The sequence below is a fragment of the Salmo salar genome, unplaced genomic scaffold, assembly GCF_905237065.1.
Source record: "Salmo salar unplaced genomic scaffold, Ssal_v3.1, whole genome shotgun sequence".
NCBI classification, from domain to species: domain Eukaryota; kingdom Metazoa; phylum Chordata; class Actinopteri; order Salmoniformes; family Salmonidae; genus Salmo; species Salmo salar.
In genome coordinates this window covers 61,566-78,963 of record NW_025546991.1, presented here as the reverse complement: position 1 = coordinate 78,963, position 17,398 = coordinate 61,566, and the positions used below count along the sequence as shown (strand labels likewise).

The window sequence follows — 17,398 nt, the reverse complement described above, 5'->3', positions numbered from 1 at the left end:
GTTATGTAAATGTTTTTAATTTTTAATACATTTGCCTAAAAATTCTAAAAACCTGTTTTTGCTTTGTCATTATGGGGTATTGTGTCTAGATTGATGAGGAGGGGAAAAAACAATTTAATACATTTTAGAATTAAGGCTGTAACGTAACAAAATGCTTGTAAGCAAGCATTTCACAGGTAAGGTCTACTACACCTGTTGTATTCAGCATTTCACTGTGAGGTCTACTACACCTGTTGTATTCAGCATTTCACTGTGAGGTCTACTACACCTGTTGTATTCAGCATTTCACTGTGAGGTCTACTACACCTGTTGTATTCAGCATTTCACTGTGAGGTCTACTACACCTGTTGTATTCAGCATTTCACTGTGAGGTCTACTACACCTGTTGTATTCAGCATTTCACTGTGAGGTCTACTACACCTGTAGTATTCAGCATTTCACTGTGAGGTCTACTACACCTGTTGTATTCAGCATTTCACTGTGAGGTCTACTACACCTGTTGTATTCAGCATTTCACTGTGAGGTCTACTACACCTGTTGTATTCAGCATTTCACTGTGAGGTCTACTACACCTGTTGTATTCAGCATTTCACTGTGAGGTCTACTACACCTGTTGTATTCAGCATTTCACTGTGAGGTCTACTACACCTGTTGTATTCAGCATTTCACTGTGAGGTCTACTACACCTGTTGTATTCAGCATTTCACTGTGAGGTCTACTACACCTGTTGTATTCAGCATTTCACTGTGAGGTCTACTACACCTGTTGTATTCAGCATTTCACTGTGAGGTCTACTACACCTGTTGTATTCAGCATTTCACTGTGAGGTCTACTACACCTGTTGTATTCAGCATTTCACTGTGAGGTCTACTACACCTGTTGTATTCAGCATTTCACTGTAAGGTCTACTACACCTGTTGTATTCAGCATTTCACTGTGAGGTCTACTACACCTGTTGTATTCAGCATTTCACTGTGAGGTCTACTACACCTGTTGTATTCAAGGCATGTGACAAATACAATTTGATTTTAGTACATTACATTACATTACATTATATTACATTATATACCGCAGTTGTCCAGTGTCTAAAAATTATGAAAATGTATGTTGTCAGACTGCGCCATCTCCTGGTGACAAGTACGGCATAATATCAATAATATCAATAGTATAGCCACGACCACAGAACAAGTCAGACAGATATTTCACCGGATGTGTAAATATGAAGCATACGGTTGGCGTTTCCACTCACTACCAAATATGGTGATGAGAGGAAGCGCAGTGACCGGAAGTGTGCTTCCTAACGGAAATCTCTGCCCACTGTGATTAATCTGTTCTCATTGGAAACGACAGGCTCTGGTTTATCTTGGGGTTAGTTCATTAAAATCTTTAAATTATAGATTTTTTTTTTGAGACGTTGCCCATTTTAAAGTGATTGTCATTTACCACACGTCGATTTATCTTTTTCCATCCCCATTCACAGCCGTAAACCAAACCTTTTGAAATGGTAATACGGTCCCTTTAAAAAAAACTGTCGTAAAAAAAAAAAAAAAACTGTCACCGCACATGCGCAGAGAGACTGGAGGTGGGGGAGGCAACGGCGACTGACAAAAACAACAAGAAGAACCGTTGGAACCAAGAGGAAGAGCGAGATGTCTCCATGAATACAGGCTAACTTTATTCTTACCCAGTTATTATTATTATTATTATTATTATCATCCACAACCTACCCGACTGCTGCTTTCTCACAAGGCTTGATTAGATGGTGCCGGGCCCATGAACTTGGCTAGTCAGAGCGGGGAGACCGGCTGTAGCCAGCTCCTCTTCGCCAATTTTAACCAGGACAACACGTAAGGAAGGCCGGGGTGGAAAGGGGGAAGGGGGGGACCCCTAACCGTTACATGATACTCGTTTTTAACGTTTTTTTTTTGTAATCGGTGTAGTTCAGAGGTCCCAGCTAATCTGTATCTCGACGGAGAGAGGTGCTAGTTAGCTAACTGACAAGTTGTCTGATCACGTTGTCTACTGTAGTTAGCATCCATGTCGTTAGCCAGCTAAAAACGCTAACCAGCTAGCCAGCTAAAAACGCTAACCAGCTAGCCAACTAAAAACGCTAACCAGCTAGCCAGCTTAAAACGCTAACCAGCTAAAACGCTAACCAGCTAGCCAGCTAAAAACGCTAACCAGCTAATACGCTAACCAGCTAGCCAGCTCAAACGCTAACCAGCTAAAACGCTAGCCAGCTAAAACGCTAACCAGCTAGCCAGCTAAAACGCTAACCAGCTAGCCAGCTAAAACGCTAACCAGCTAGCCAACTAAAACGCTAACCAGCTAGCCAGATAAAACGCTAACCAGCTAAAACGCTAACCAGCTAGCCAGCTAAAAACGCTAACCAGCTAATACGCTAACCAGCTAGCCAGCTAAAACGCTAACCAGCTAGCCAGCTAAAACGCTAACCAGCTAGCCAGCTAAAACGCTAACCAGCTAAAACGCTAGCCAGCTAAAACGCTAACCAGCTAGCCAGCTAAAACGCTAACCAGCTAGCCAGCTAAAACGCTAACCAGCTAAAACGCTAACCAGCTAGCCAGCTAAAAACGCTAACCAGCTAATACGCTAACCAGCTAGCCAGCTAAAACGCTAACCAGCTAGCCAGCTAAAACGCTAACCAGCTAGCCAGCTAAAACGCTAACCAGCTAAAACGCTAGCCAGCTAAAACGCTAACCAACTAGCCAGCTAAAACGCTAACCAGCTAGCCAACTAAAACGCTAACCAGCTAGCCAGCTAAAACGCTAACCAGCTAAAACGCTAACCAGCTAGCCAGCTAAAACGCTAACCAGCTAGCCAACTAAAACGCTAACCAGCTAGCCAACTAAAACGCTAACCAGCTAGCCAGCTAAAACGCTAACCAGCTAGCCAGCTAAAACGCTAACCAGCTAGCCAGCTAAAACGCTAACCAGCTAGCCAGCTAAAACGCTAACCAGCTAGCCAGCTAAAACGCTAACCAGCTAGCCAACTAAAACGCTAACCAGCTAGCCAGCTAAAACGCTAACCAGCTAGCCAGCTAAAACGCTAACCAGCTAGCCAGCTAAAACGCTAACCAGCTAGCCAACTAAAACGCTAACCAGCTAGCCAGCTAAAACGCTAACCAGCTAGCCAGCTAAAGTGACTGGATAAGCAAGAAGCGTAAACTAATTGTCTAACAGAAAAAGGCCCAGGGGATCATTCCTTTAATATGACAGTGTATTGATACCAGAACCAATATCTGGTGGAAAAGGCGAGATCTCCTCTCTGTCCAGAAAACTACGATTCCCTCTGGACCCTCATTTATAAACTGAACTTGACTTGATAGTGTGCTTATTCTCCCGGTAACTTTAGACCATGCCTATCAAATCAAATGTATTTATATAGCCATTTTTGATACATCAGCTGATATCTCAAAGTGCTGTTACAGAAATGTACATAATGCTGTATCACATCCGGGTCGTGATTGGGAGTCCCACAGGGCGGTGCACAAATTCCCGGTTTGACCAGGGTAGGCCGTCAATGGAAATACTATTTTGTTGTTAACTTCTATGGGCTACCTAGCGTCCCACCTGCGGGACGCAGCCAGTGAAATATCACGGCGGGAAATATAAAATGTCATAATTCAATTTTCTCAAACATACAACTATTTTACACCATTTTAAAGATACACTTCTCCTTGATGTAACCACATTGTCCGATTTCAAAAAGGTTTTACAGCGAAAACAAAACATTAGATTATGTTAGGAGAGTACATACAGTGGGGGGGAAGTATTTGATCCCCCTGCTGATGTAACCGATGTGAAATGGCTAGTTAGTTTAGCGGTGGTGCGCGCTAATAGCGTTTCAATCGGTGACGTCACTCGCTCTGAGACCTTGAAGTAGGGTTGTTCCCCTTGCGTTGCAAGAGCCGCGGCTTTTTGTGGCGCGATGGGTAACGATGCTTCGTGGGGTGTCAGTTGTTGATGTGTGCAGAGGGTCCCTGGTTCGAGCCCGGGTTGGGGCGAAGAGAGGGACGGAACCTACACAGTTACACAGATTTTGTACGTTTGCCCACTGACAAAGAAAGGATCAGTCTATAATTTTAATGGTAGGTTTATTTGAACAGTGAGAGACAGAATAACAACAAAAATATCCAGAAAAACACATGCCAGAAATGTTATAAATTGATTTGCATTTTAATGTGGGAAATAAGTATTTCACCCCCTCTCAATCAGAAAGATTTCTGGCTCCCAGGTGTCTTTTATACAGATAACGAGCTGAGATTAGGAGCACACTCTTAAAGGGAGTGCTCCTAACCACAGCTTGTTACCTGTATAAAAGACACCTGTCCACAGAAGCAATCAATCAATCAGATTCCAAACTCTCCACCATGGCCAAGACCAAAGAGCTCTCCAAGGATGTCAGGGACAAGATTGTAGACCTACACAAGGCTGGAATGGGCTACAAGACCATCGCCAAGCAGCTTGGTGAGAAGGTGAAAACATTTGGTGCGATTATTCGCAAATGGAAGAAACACAAAAGAACTGTCAATATCCCTCGGCCTGGGGCTCCATGCAAGATCTCACCTCGTGGAGTTGCAATGATCATGAGAACGGTGAGGAATCAGCCCAGAACTACACGGGAGGATCTTGTCAATGATCTCAAGGCAGCTGGGACCATAGTCACCAAGAAAACAATTGGTAACACACTACGCCGTGAAGGACTGAAATCCTGCAGCGCCTGCAAGGTCCCCTTGCTCAATAATACATATACATGCCCGTCTGAAGTTTGCCAATGAACATCTGAATGATTCAGAGGACAACTGGTGAAAATGTTGTGGTCAGATGAGACCAAAATGGATCTCTTTGGCATCAACTCAACTCGCCGTGTTTGGAGGAGGAGGAATGCTGCCTATGACCCCAAGAACACCATCCCCACCGTCAAACATGGAGATGGAAACATTATGCTTTGGGGGTGTTTTTCTGCTAAGGGGACAGGACAACTTCACCGCATCAAAGGGACGATGTACCGCCAAATCTTGGGTGAGAACCTCCTTCCCTCAGCCAGGGCATTGAAAATGGGTCGTGGATGGGTATTCCAGCATGACAATGACCCAAAACACACGGCCAAGGCAACAAAGGAGTGGCTCAAGAAGAAGCACATTAAGGTCCTGGAGTGGCCTAGCCAGTCTCCAGACCTTAATCCCATAGAAAATCTGTGGAGGGAGCTGAAGGTTCGAGTTGCCAAACGTCAGCCTCGAAACCTTAATGACTTGGAGAAGATCTGCAAAGAGTAGTGGGACAAAATCCCTCCTGAGATGTGTGCAAACCTGGAGGCCAACTACAAGAAACATCTGACCTCTGTGATTGCCAACAAGGGTTTTGCCACCAAGTACTAAGTCATGTTTTGCAGAGAGGGTCAAATACTTATTTCCCTCATTAAAATGCAAATCATTTTATAACATTTTTGACATACGTTTTTTTTCTGGATTTTTGTTGTTGTTATTCTGTCTCTCACTGTTCAAATAAACCTACTATTAAAATTATAGACTGATCATTTCTTTGTAAGTGGGCAAACGTACAAAATCAGCAGGGGATCAAATACTTTTTCCCCCCCACTGTTGACAAAAATAATCACACAGCCATTTTCCAAGCAAGGACATGTGTCAATAAAACCCCAAACCACAGCTAAATGCAGCACTAACCTTTGATGATCTTCATCAGATGACACTCCTAGGACATCATGTTATACAATACATGTATGTTTTGTTCGATAAAGTTCATATTTATATCCAAAAACAGCATTTTACATCGGCGCGTGATGTTCAGAAAATGTAGTCCCACCAAAACGACCGGTGAATGTGCACATCAATTTACAACGTTGGTCTCGATGGTGTTTTGATGCGTTGATGGTGTTTTGATACGTTGATCTCGATGGTGTTTTGATGCGTTGATGGTGTTTTGATGCGTTGGTCTCGATGGTGTTTTGATGCGTTGATCTCGATGGTGTTTTGATGCGTTGATGGTGTTTTGATGCGTTGGTCTCGATGGTGTTTTGATGCGTTGATCTCGATGGTGTTTTGATGCGTTGATGGTGTTTTGATGCGTTGGTCTCGATGGTGTTTTGATGCGTTGGTCTCGATGGTGTTTTGATACGTTGGTCTCGATGGTGTTTTGATGCGTTGATGGTGTTTTGATGCGTTGGTCTCGATGGTGTTTTGATGCGTTGATGGTGTTTTGATGCGTTGATCTCGATGGTGTTTTGATGCGTTGGTCTCGATGGTGTTTTGATGCGTTGGTCTCGATGGTGTTTTGATGCGTTGATCTCGATGGTGTTTTGATACGTTGATCTCGATGGTGTTTTGATGCGTTGATGGTGTTTTGATGCGTTGATGGTGTTTTGATGCGTTGATGGTGTTTTGATGCGTTGGTCTCGATGGCGTTTTGATGCGTTGGTCTCGATGGTGTTTTGATGCGTTGGTCTCGATGGTGTTTTGATACGTTGGTCTCGATGGTGTTTCGTGTTGGGTGATTTTTACCCGTCCCTGGTGGAGTCTGTGGAAGTGGAGTTGCTCTGGTCTTTCTGGGTAGTGAGACTTTGACAGTGTCTCTGTCTCTGTCCCCTCGGTTAGACCAGTGTCTCCAGCCTGTCTCTGTCTCTGTCCCCTCGGTTAGACCAGTGTCTCCAGCCTGTCTCTGTCCCCTCGGTTAGACCAGTGTCTCCAGCCTGTCTCTGTCCCCTCGGTTAGACCAGTGTCTCCAGCCTGTCTCTGTCCCCTCGGTTAGACCAGTGTCTCCAGCCTGTCCCTGTCCCCTCGGTTAGACCAGTGTCTCCAGCCTGTCTCTGTCTCTGTCCCCTCGGTTAGACCAGTGTCTCCAGCCTGTCCCTGTCCCCTCGGTTAGACCAGTGTCTCCAGCCTGTCTCTGTCTCTGTCCCCTCGGTTAGACCAGTGTCTCCAGCCTGTCTCTGTCTCTGTCCCCTCGGTTAGACCAGTGTCTCCAGCCTGTCTCTGTCCCCTCGGGTTAGACCAGTGTCTCCAGCCTGTCTCTGTCCCCTCGGTTAGACCAGTGTCTCCAGCCTGTCTCTGTCCCCTCGGTTAGACCAGTGTCTCCAGCCTGTCTCTGTCTCTGTCCCCTCGGTTAGACCAGTGTCTCCAGCCTGTCTCTGTCTCTGTCCCCTCGGTTAGACCAGTGTCTCCAGCCTGTCCCTGTCCCCTCGGTTAGACCAGTGTCTCCAGCCTGTCTCTGTCCCCTCGGTTAGACCAGTGTCTCCAGCCTGTCCCTGTCCCCTCGGTTAGACCAGTGTCTCCAGCCTGTCTCTGTCCCCTCGGTTAGACCAGTGTCTCCAGCCTGTCTCTGTCTCTGTCCCCTCGGTTAGACCAGTGTCTCCAGCCTGTCTCTGTCCCCTCGGTTAGACCAGTGTCTCCAGCCTGTCTCTGTCCCCTCGGTTAGACCAGTGTCTCCAGCCTGTCTCTGTCCCCTCGGTTAGACCAGTGTCTCCAGCCTGTCTCTGTCCCCTCGGTTAGACCAGTGTCTCCAGCCTGTCTCTGTCCCCTCGGTTAGACCAGTGTCTCCAGCCTGTCTCTGTCCCCTCGGTTAGACCAGTGTCTCCAGCCTGTCCCTGTCCCCTCGGTTAGACCAGTGTCTCCAGCCTGTCCCTGTCCCCTCGGTTAGACCAGTGTCTCCAGCCTGTCTCTGTCCCCTCGGTTAGACCAGTGTCTCCAGCCTGTCTCTGTCTCTGTCCCCTCGGTTAGACCAGTGTCTCCAGCCTGTCCCTGTCCCCTCGGTTAGACCAGTGTCTCCAGCCTGTCTCTGTCTCTGTCCCCTCGGTTAGACCAGTGTCTCCAGCCTGTCTCTGTCTCTGTCCCCTCGGTTAGACCAGTGTCTCCAGCCTGTCTCTGTCCCCTCGGTTAGACCAGTGTCTCCAGCCTGTCTCTGTCTCTGTCCCCTCGGTTAGACCAGTGTCTCCAGCCTGTCTCTGTCCCTGTCCCCTCGGTTAGACCAGTGTCTCCAGCCTGTCTCTGTCCCCTCGGTTAGACCAGTGTCTCCAGCCTGTCTCTGTCCCCTCGGTTAGACCAGTGTCTCTAGCCTGTCTCTGTCCCCTCGGTTAGACCAGTGTCTCCAGCCTGTCCCTGTCCCCTCGGTTAGACCAGTGTCTCCAGCCTGTCCCTGTCCCTGTCCCCTCGGTTAGACCAGTGTCTCCAGCCTGTCTCTGTCCCCTCGGTTAGACCAGTGTCTCCAGCCTGTCTCTGTCCCCTCGGTTAGACCAGTGTCTCCAGCCTGTCTCTGTCCCCTCGGTTAGACCAGTGTCTCCAGCCTGTCTCTGTCCCCTCGGTTAGACCAGTGTCTCCAGCCTGTCTCTGTCTCTGTCCCCTCGGTTAGACCAGTGTCTCCAGCCTGTCTCTGTCCCCTCGGTTAGACCAGTGTCTCCAGCCTGTCTCTGTCCCCTCGGTTAGACCAGTGTCTCCAGCCTGTCTCTGTCTCTGTCCCCTCGGTTAGACCAGTGTCTCCAGCCTGTCTCTGTCTCTGTCCCCTCGGTTAGACCAGTGTCTCCAGCCTGTCTCTGTCCCCTCGGTTAGACCAGTGTCTCCAGCCTGTCCCTGTCCCCTCGGTTAGACCACTGTCTCCAGCCTGTCTCTGTCCCCTCGGTTAGACCAGTGTCTCCAGCCTGTCTCTGTCCCTGTCCCCTCGGTTAGACCAGTGTCTCCAGCCTGTCCCTGTCTCTGTCCCCTCGGTTAGACCAGTGTCTCCAGCATGTCTCTGTCCCCTCGGTTAGACCAGTGTCTCCAGCCTGTCCCTGTCCCCTCGGTTAGACCAGTGTCTCCAGCCTGTCTCTGTCCCCTCGGTTAGACCAGTGTCTCCAGCCTGTCCCTGTCCCCTCGGTTAGACCAGTGTCTCCAGCCTGTCTCTGTCCCCTCGGTTAGACCAGTGTCTCCAGCCTGTCTCTGTCCCCTCGGTTAGACCAGTGTCTCCAGCCTGTCTCTGTCTCTGTCCCCTCGGTTAGACCAGTGTCTCCAGCCTGTCTCTGTCCCCTCGGTTAGACCAGTGTCTCCAGCCTGTCTCTGTCTCTGTCCCCTCGGTTAGACCAGTGTCTCCAGCCTGTCTCTGTCCCCTCGGTTAGACCAGTGTCTCCAGCCTGTCTCTGTCCCTGTCCCCTCGGTTAGACCAGTGTCTCCAGCCTGTCTCTGTCCCCTCGGTTAGACCAGTGTCTCCAGCATGTCTCTGTCCCCTCGGTTAGACCAGTGTCTCCAGCCTGTCTCTGTCCCCTCGGTTAGACCAGTGTCTCCAGCCTGTCTCTGTCTCTGTCCCCTCGGTTAGACCAGTGTCTCCAGCCTGTCTCTGTCTCCCTCGGTTAGACCAGTGTCTCTGTCTCTGTCCCCTCGGTTAGACCAGTGTCTCCAGCCTGTCTCTGTCCCCTCGGTTAGACCAGTGTCTCCAGCCTGTCTCTGTCCCCTCGGTTAGACCAGTGTCTCCAGCCTGTCTCTGTCCCCTCGGTTAGACCAGTGTCTCCAGCCTGTCTCTGTCCCCTCGGTTAGACCAGTGTCTCCAGCCTGTCCCTGTCCCCTCGGTTAGACCAGTGTCTCCAGCCTGTCTCTGTCTCTGTCCCCTCGGTTAGACCAGTGTCTCCAGCCTGTCCCTGTCCCCTCGGTTAGACCAGTGTCTCCAGCCTGTCTCTGTCTCTGTCCCCTCGGTTAGACCAGTGTCTCCAGCCTGTCTCTGTCTCTGTCCCCTCGGTTAGACCAGTGTCTCCAGCCTGTCTCTGTCCCCTCGGTTAGACCAGTGTCTCCAGCCTGTCTCTGTCCCCTCGGTTAGACCAGTGTCTCCAGCCTGTCTCTGTCCCCTCGGTTAGACCAGTGTCTCCAGCCTGTCTCTGTCTCTGTCCCCTCGGTTAGACCAGTGTCTCCAGCCTGTCTCTGTCTCTGTCCCCTCGGTTAGACCAGTGTCTCCAGCCTGTCCCTGTCCCCTCGGTTAGACCAGTGTCTCCAGCCTGTCTCTGTCCCCTCGGTTAGACCAGTGTCTCCAGCCTGTCCCTGTCCCCTCGGTTAGACCAGTGTCTCCAGCCTGTCTCTGTCCCCTCGGTTAGACCAGTGTCTCCAGCCTGTCTCTGTCTCTGTCCCCTCGGTTAGACCAGTGTCTCCAGCCTGTCTCTGTCCCCTCGGTTAGACCAGTGTCTCCAGCCTGTCTCTGTCCCCTCGGTTAGACCAGTGTCTCCAGCCTGTCTCTGTCCCCTCGGTTAGACCAGTGTCTCCAGCCTGTCTCTGTCCCCTCGGTTAGACCAGTGTCTCCAGCCTGTCTCTGTCCCCTCGGTTAGACCAGTGTCTCCAGCCTGTCTCTGTCCCCTCGGTTAGACCAGTGTCTCCAGCCTGTCTCTGTCCCCTCGGTTAGACCAGTGTCTCCAGCCTGTCCCTGTCCCCTCGGTTAGACCAGTGTCTCCAGCCTGTCTCTGTCCCCTCGGTTAGACCAGTGTCTCCAGCCTGTCTCTGTCTCTGTCCCCTCGGTTAGACCAGTGTCTCCAGCCTGTCCCTGTCCCCTCGGTTAGACCAGTGTCTCCAGCCTGTCTCTGTCTCTGTCCCCTCGGTTAGACCAGTGTCTCCAGCCTGTCTCTGTCTCTGTCCCTCGGTTAGACCAGTGTCTCCAGCCTGTCTCTGTCCCCTCGGTTAGACCAGTGTCTCCAGCCTGTCTCTGTCTCTGTCCCCTCGGTTAGACCAGTGTCTCCAGCCTGTCTCTGTCCCTGTCCCCTCGGTTAGACCAGTGTCTCCAGCCTGTCTCTGTCCCCTCGGTTAGACCAGTGTCTCCAGCCTGTCTCTGTCCCCTCGGTTAGACCAGTGTCTCTAGCCTGTCTCTGTCCCCTCGGTTAGACCAGTGTCTCCAGCCTGTCCCTGTCCCCTCGGTTAGACCAGTGTCTCCAGCCTGTCCCTGTCCCTGTCCCCTCGGTTAGACCAGTGTCTCCAGCCTGTCTCTGTCCCCTCGGTTAGACCAGTGTCTCCAGCCTGTCTCTGTCCCCTCGGTTAGACCAGTGTCTCCAGCCTGTCTCTGTCCCCTCGGTTAGACCAGTGTCTCCAGCCTGTCTCTGTCCCCTCGGTTAGACCAGTGTCTCCAGCCTGTCTCTGTCTCTGTCCCCTCGGTTAGACCAGTGTCTCCAGCCTGTCTCTGTCCCCTCGGTTAGACCAGTGTCTCCAGCCTGTCTCTGTCCCCTCGGTTAGACCAGTGTCTCCAGCCTGTCTCTGTCTCTGTCCCCTCGGTTAGACCAGTGTCTCCAGCCTGTCTCTGTCTCTGTCCCCTCGGTTAGACCAGTGTCTCCAGCCTGTCTCTGTCCCCTCGGTTAGACCAGTGTCTCCAGCCTGTCCCTGTCCCCTCGGTTAGACCACTGTCTCCAGCCTGTCTCTGTCCCCTCGGTTAGACCAGTGTCTCCAGCCTGTCTCTGTCCCTGTCCCCTCGGTTAGACCAGTGTCTCCAGCCTGTCCCTGTCTCTGTCCCCTCGGTTAGACCAGTGTCTCCAGCATGTCTCTGTCCCCTCGGTTAGACCAGTGTCTCCAGCCTGTCCCTGTCCCCTCGGTTAGACCAGTGTCTCCAGCCTGTCTCTGTCCCCTCGGTTAGACCAGTGTCTCCAGCCTGTCCCTGTCCCCTCGGTTAGACCAGTGTCTCCAGCCTGTCTCTGTCCCCTCGGTTAGACCAGTGTCTCCAGCCTGTCTCTGTCCCCTCGGTTAGACCAGTGTCTCCAGCCTGTCTCTGTCTCTGTCCCCTCGGTTAGACCAGTGTCTCCAGCCTGTCTCTGTCCCCTCGGTTAGACCAGTGTCTCCAGCCTGTCTCTGTCTCTGTCCCCTCGGTTAGACCAGTGTCTCCAGCCTGTCTCTGTCCCCTCGGTTAGACCAGTGTCTCCAGCCTGTCTCTGTCCCTGTCCCCTCGGTTAGACCAGTGTCTCCAGCCTGTCTCTGTCCCCTCGGTTAGACCAGTGTCTCCAGCATGTCTCTGTCCCCTCGGTTAGACCAGTGTCTCCAGCCTGTCTCTGTCCCCTCGGTTAGACCAGTGTCTCCAGCCTGTCTCTGTCTCTGTCCCCTCGGTTAGACCAGTGTCTCCAGCCTGTCTCTGTCTCCTCGGTTAGACCAGTGTCTCTGTCTCTGTCCCCTCGGTTAGACCAGTGTCTCCAGCCTGTCTCTGTCCCCTCGGTTAGACCAGTGTCTCCAGCCTGTCTCTGTCCCCTCGGTTAGACCAGTGTCTCCAGCCTGTCTCTGTCCCCTCGGTTAGACCAGTGTCTCCAGCCTGTCTCTGTCCCCTCGGTTAGACCAGTGTCTCCAGCCTGTCCCTGTCCCCTCGGTTAGACCAGTGTCTCCAGCCTGTCTCTGTCCCCTCGGTTAGACCAATTGTCTCCAGCCTGTCTCTGTCCCCTCGGTTAGACCAGTGTCTCCAGCCTGTCTCTGTCCCCTCGGTTAGACCAGTGTCTCCAGCCTGTCTCTGTCTCTGTCCCCTCGGTTAGACCAGTGTCTCCAGCCTGTCTCTGTCCCCTCGGTTAGACCAGTGTCTCCAGCCTGTCTCTGTCTCTGTCCCCTCGGTTAGACCAGTGTCTCCAGCCTGTCTCTGTCCCCTCGGTTAGACCAGTGTCTCCAGCCTGTCTCTGTCTCTGTCCCCTCGGTTAGACCAGTGTCTCCAGCCTGTCTCTGTCCCCTCGGTTAGACCAGTGTCTCCAGCCTGTCTCTGTCCCCTCGGTTAGACCAGTGTCTCCAGCCTGTCTCTGTCCCCTCGGTTAGACCAGTGTCTCCAGCCTGTCTCTGTCCCCTCGGTTAGACCAGTGTCTCCAGCCTGTCTCTGTCCCCTCGGTTAGACCAGTGTCTCCAGCCTGTCTCTGTCCCCTCGGTTAGACCAGTGTCTCCAGCCTGTCTCTGTCCCCTCGGTTAGACCAGTGTCTCCAGCCTGTCTCTGTCCCCTCGGTTAGACCAGTGTCTCCAGCCTGTCTCTGTCTCTGTCCCCTCGGTTAGACCAGTGTCTCCAGCCTGTCTCTGTCCCCTCGGTTAGACCAGTGTCTCCAGCCTGTCTCTGTCCCCTCGGTTAGACCAGTGTCTCCAGCCTGTCTCTGTCCCTGTCCCCTCGGTTAGACCAGTGTCTCCAGCCTGTCTCTGTCTCTGTCCCCTCGGTTAGACCAGTGTCTCCAGCCTGTCTCTGTCTCTGTCCCCTCGGTTAGACCAGTGTCTCCAGCCTGTCTCTGTCCCCTCGGTTAGACCAGTGTCTCTGTCTCTGTCCCCTCGGTTAGACCAGTGTCTCCAGCCTGTCTCTGTCCCCTCGGTTAGACCAGTGTCTCCAGCCTGTCTCTGTCCCCTCGGTTAGACCAGTGTCTCCAGCCTGTCTCTGTCCCCTCGGTTAGACCAGTGTCTCCAGCCTGTCTCTGTCCCCTCGGTTAGACCAGTGTCTCCAGCCTGTCTCTGTCCCCTCGGTTAGACCAGTGTCTCCAGCCTGTCTCTGTCCCCTCGGTTAGACCAGTGTCTCCAGCCTGTCTCTGTCCCCTCGGTTAGACCAGTGTCTCCAGCCTGTCTCTGTCCCCTCGGTTAGACCAGTGTCTCCAGCCTGTCTCTGTCCCCTCGGTTAGACCAGTGTCTCCAGCCTGTCTCTGTCCCCTCGGTTAGACCAGTGTCTCCAGCCTGTCTCTGTCCCCTCGGGTTAGACCAGTGTCTCCAGCCTGTCTCTGTCCCCTCGGTTAGACCAGTGTCTCCAGCCTGTCTCTGTCCCCTCGGTTAGACCAGTGGCTCCAGCCTGTCTCTGTCTCTGTCCCCTCGGGTTAGACCAGTGTCTCCAGCCTGTCTCTGTCCCCTCGGTTAGACCAGTGTCTCCAGCCTGTCTCTGTCCCCTCGGTTAGACCAGTGTCTCCAGCCTGTCTCTGTCCCCTCGGTTAGACCAGTGTCTCCAGCCTGTCTCTGTCCCCTCGGTTAGACCAGTGTCTCCAGCCTGTCTCTGTCTCTGTCCCCTCGGTTAGACCAGTGTCTCCAGCCTGTCTCTGTCTCTGTCCCCTCGGTTAGACCAGTGTCTCCAGCCTGTCCCTGTCCCCTCGGTTAGACCAGTGTCTCCAGCCTGTCTCTGTCCCCTCGGTTAGACCAGTGTCTCCAGCCTGTCTCTGTCCCTGTCCCCTCGGTTAGACCAGTGTCTCCAGCCTGTCTCTGTCCCTGTCCCCTCGGTTAGACCAGTGTCTCCAGCCTGTCTCTGTCCCTGTCCCCTCGGTTAGACCAGTGTCTCCAGCCTGTCTCTGTCTCTGTCCCCTCGGTTAGACCAGTGTCTCCAGCCTGTCTCTGTCCCCTCGGTTAGACCAGTGTCTCCAGCCTGTCTCTGTCTCTGTCCCCTCGGTTAGACCAGTGTCTCCAGCCTGTCTCTGTCCCCTCGGTTAGACCAGTGTCTCCAGCCTGTCTCTGTCCCCTCGGTTAGACCAGTGTCTCCAGCCTGTCTCTGTCCCCTCGGTTAGACCAGTGTCTCCAGCCTGTCTCTGTCCCCTCGGTTAGACCAGTGTCTCCAGCCTGTCTCTGTCCCCTCGGTTAGACCAGTGTCTCCAGCCTGTCTCTGTCCCTGTCCCCTCGGTTAGACCAGTGTCTCCAGCCTGTCTCTGTCCCCTCGGTTAGACCAGTGTCTCCAGCCTGTCTCTGTCTCTGTCCCTCGGTTAGACCAGTGTCTCCAGCCTGTCTCTGTCCCCTCGGTTAGACCAGTGTCTCCAGCCTGTCTCTGTCTCTGTCCCCTCGGTTAGACCAGTGTCTCCAGCCTGTCTCTGTCCCCTCGGTTAGACCAGTGTCTCCAGCCTGTCTCTGTCCCCTCGGTTAGACCAGTGTCTCCAGCCTGTCTCTGTCCCCTCGGTTAGACCAGTGTCTCCAGCCTGTCCCTGTCCCCTCGGTTAGACCAGTGTCTCCAGCCTGTCTCTGTCCCCTCGGTTAGACCAGTGTCTTCAGCCTGTCTCTGTCCCCTCGGTTAGACCAGTGTCTCCAGCCTGTCTCTGTCCCCTCGGTTAGACCAGTGTCTCCAGCCTGTCTCTGTCCCCTCGGTTAGACCAGTGTCTCCAGCCTGTCTCTGTCCCCTCGGTTAGACCAGTGTCTCCAGCCTGTCTCTGTCCCCTCGGTTAGACCAGTGTCTCCAGCCTGTCTCTGTCCCTCGGTTAGACCAGTGTCTCCAGCCTGTCTCTGTCCCTGTCCCCTCGGTTAGACCAGTGTCTCCAGCCTGTCTCTGTCCCCTCGGTTAGACCAGTGTCTCCAGCCTGTCTCTGTCCCCTCGGTTAGACCAGTGTCTCCAGCCTGTCTCTGTCCCCTCGGTTAGACCAGTGTCTCCAGCCTGTCTCTGTCCCCTCGGTTAGACCAGTGTCTCCAGCCTGTCTCTGTCCCCTCGGTTAGACCAGTGTCTCCAGCCTGTCTCTGTCCCCTCGGTTAGACCAGTGTCTCCAGCCTGTCTCTGTCTCTGTCCCCTCGGTTAGACCAGTGTCTCCAGCCTGTCTCTGTCCCCTCGGTTAGACCAGTGTCTCCAGCCTGTCTCTGTCCCCTCGGTTAGACCAGTGTCTCCAGCCTGTCTCTGTCCCTGTCCCCTCGGTTAGACCAGTGTCTCCAGCCTGTCTCTGTCTCTGTCCCCTCGGTTAGACCAGTGTCTCCAGCCTGTCTCTGTCTCTGTCCCCTCGGTTAGACCAGTGTCTCCAGCCTGTCTCTGTCCCCTCGGTTAGACCAGTGTCTCTGTCTCTGTCCCCTCGGTTAGACCAGTGTCTCCAGCCTGTCTCTGTCCCCTCGGTTAGACCAGTGTCTCCAGCCTGTCTCTGTCCCCTCGGTTAGACCAGTGTCTCCAGCCTGTCTCTGTCCCCTCGGTTAGACCAGTGTCTCCAGCCTGTCTCTGTCCCCTCGGTTAGACCAGTGTCTCCAGCCTGTCTCTGTCCCCTCGGTTAGACCAGTGTCTCCAGCCTGTCTCTGTCCCCTCGGTTAGACCAGTGTCTCCAGCCTGTCTCTGTCCCCCGGTTAGACCAGTGTCTCCAGCCTGTCTCTGTCCCCTCGGTTAGACCAGTGTCTCCAGCCTGTCTCTGTCCCCTCGGTTAGACCAGTGTCTCCAGCCTGTCTCTGTCCCCTCGGTTAGACCAGTGTCTCCAGCCTGTCTCTGTCCCCTCGGTTAGACCAGTGTCTCCAGCCTGTCTCTGTCCCCTCGGTTAGACCAGTGGCTCCAGCCTGTCTCTGTCTCTGTCCCCTCGGTTAGACCAGTGTCTCCAGCCTGTCTCTGTCCCCTCGGTTAGACCAGTGTCTCCAGCCTGTCTCTGTCCCCTCGGTTAGACCAGTGTCTCCAGCCTGTCTCTGTCCCCTCGGTTAGACCAGTGTCTCCAGCCTGTCTCTGTCCCCTCGGTTAGACCAGTGTCTCCAGCCTGTCTCTGTCTCTGTCCCCTCGGTTAGACCAGTGTCTCCAGCCTGTCTCTGTCCCCTCGGTTAGACCAGTGTCTCCAGCCTGTCCCTGTCCCCTCGGTTAGACCAGTGTCTCCAGCCTGTCTCTGTCCCCTCGGTTAGACCAGTGTCTCCAGCCTGTCTCTGTCCCTGTCCCCTCGGTTAGACCAGTGTCTCCAGCCTGTCTCTGTCCCTGTCCCTCGGTTAGACCAGTGTCTCCAGCCTGTCTCTGTCTCTGTCCCCTCGGTTAGACCAGTGTCTCCAGCCTGTCTCTGTCCCCTCGGTTAGACCAGTGTCTCCAGCCTGTCTCTGTCTCTGTCCCCTCGGTTAGACCAGTGTCTCCAGCCTGTCTCTGTCCCCTCGGTTAGACCAGTGTCTCCAGCCTGTCTCTGTCCCCTCGGTTAGACCAGTGTCTCCAGCCTGTCTCTGTCCCTCGGTTAGACCAGTGTCTCCAGCCTGTCTCTGTCCCCTCGGTTAGACCAGTGTCTCCAGCCTGTCTCTGTCCCCTCGGTTAGACCAGTGTCTCCAGCCTGTCTCTGTCCCCTCGGTTAGACCAGTGTCTCCAGCCTGTCTCTGTCCCTGTCCCCTCGGTTAGACCAGTGTCTCCAGCCTGTCTCTGTCCCCTCGGTTAGACCAGTGTCTCCAGCCTGTCTCTGTCTCTGTCCCCTCGGTTAGACCAGTGTCTCCAGCCTGTCTCTGTCTCTGTCCCCTCGGTTAGACCAGTGTCTCCAGCCTGTCTCTGTCTCTGTCCCCTCGGTTAGACCAGTGTCTCCAGCCTGTCTCTGTCCCCTCGGTTAGACCAGTGTCTCCAGCCTGTCTCTGTCCCCTCGGTTAGACCAGTGTCTCCAGCCTGTCTCTGTCCCCTCGGTTAGACCAGTGTCTCCAGCCTGTCCCTGTCCCCTCGGTTAGCCCAGTGTCTCCAGCCTGTCTCTGTCCCCTCGGTTAGACCAGTGTCTTCAGCCTGTCTCTGTCCCCTCGGTTAGACCAGTGTCTCCAGCCTGTCTCTGTCCCCTCGGTTAGACCAGTGTC

At 53.4% G+C, this 17,398-nt stretch overlaps 1 protein-coding gene across 1 annotated transcript in view; it reads left to right on the top strand.

Moving 5' to 3' along the window:
- The first annotated feature begins 1,547 nt into the window (after positions 1-1,547).
- LOC123731684 (WD repeat domain phosphoinositide-interacting protein 2-like) overlaps positions 1,548-17,398 on the top strand; it is a 59,555-nt gene continuing 43,704 nt past the window's right edge. Inside the window, exon 1 of the mRNA XM_045711078.1 lies at positions 1,548-1,847. Within this exon, the coding sequence (XP_045567034.1) occupies positions 1,774-1,847 (74 nt within the window). The 5' untranslated portion in view covers positions 1,548-1,773. The remainder of the gene's footprint in view (positions 1,848-17,398) is intronic.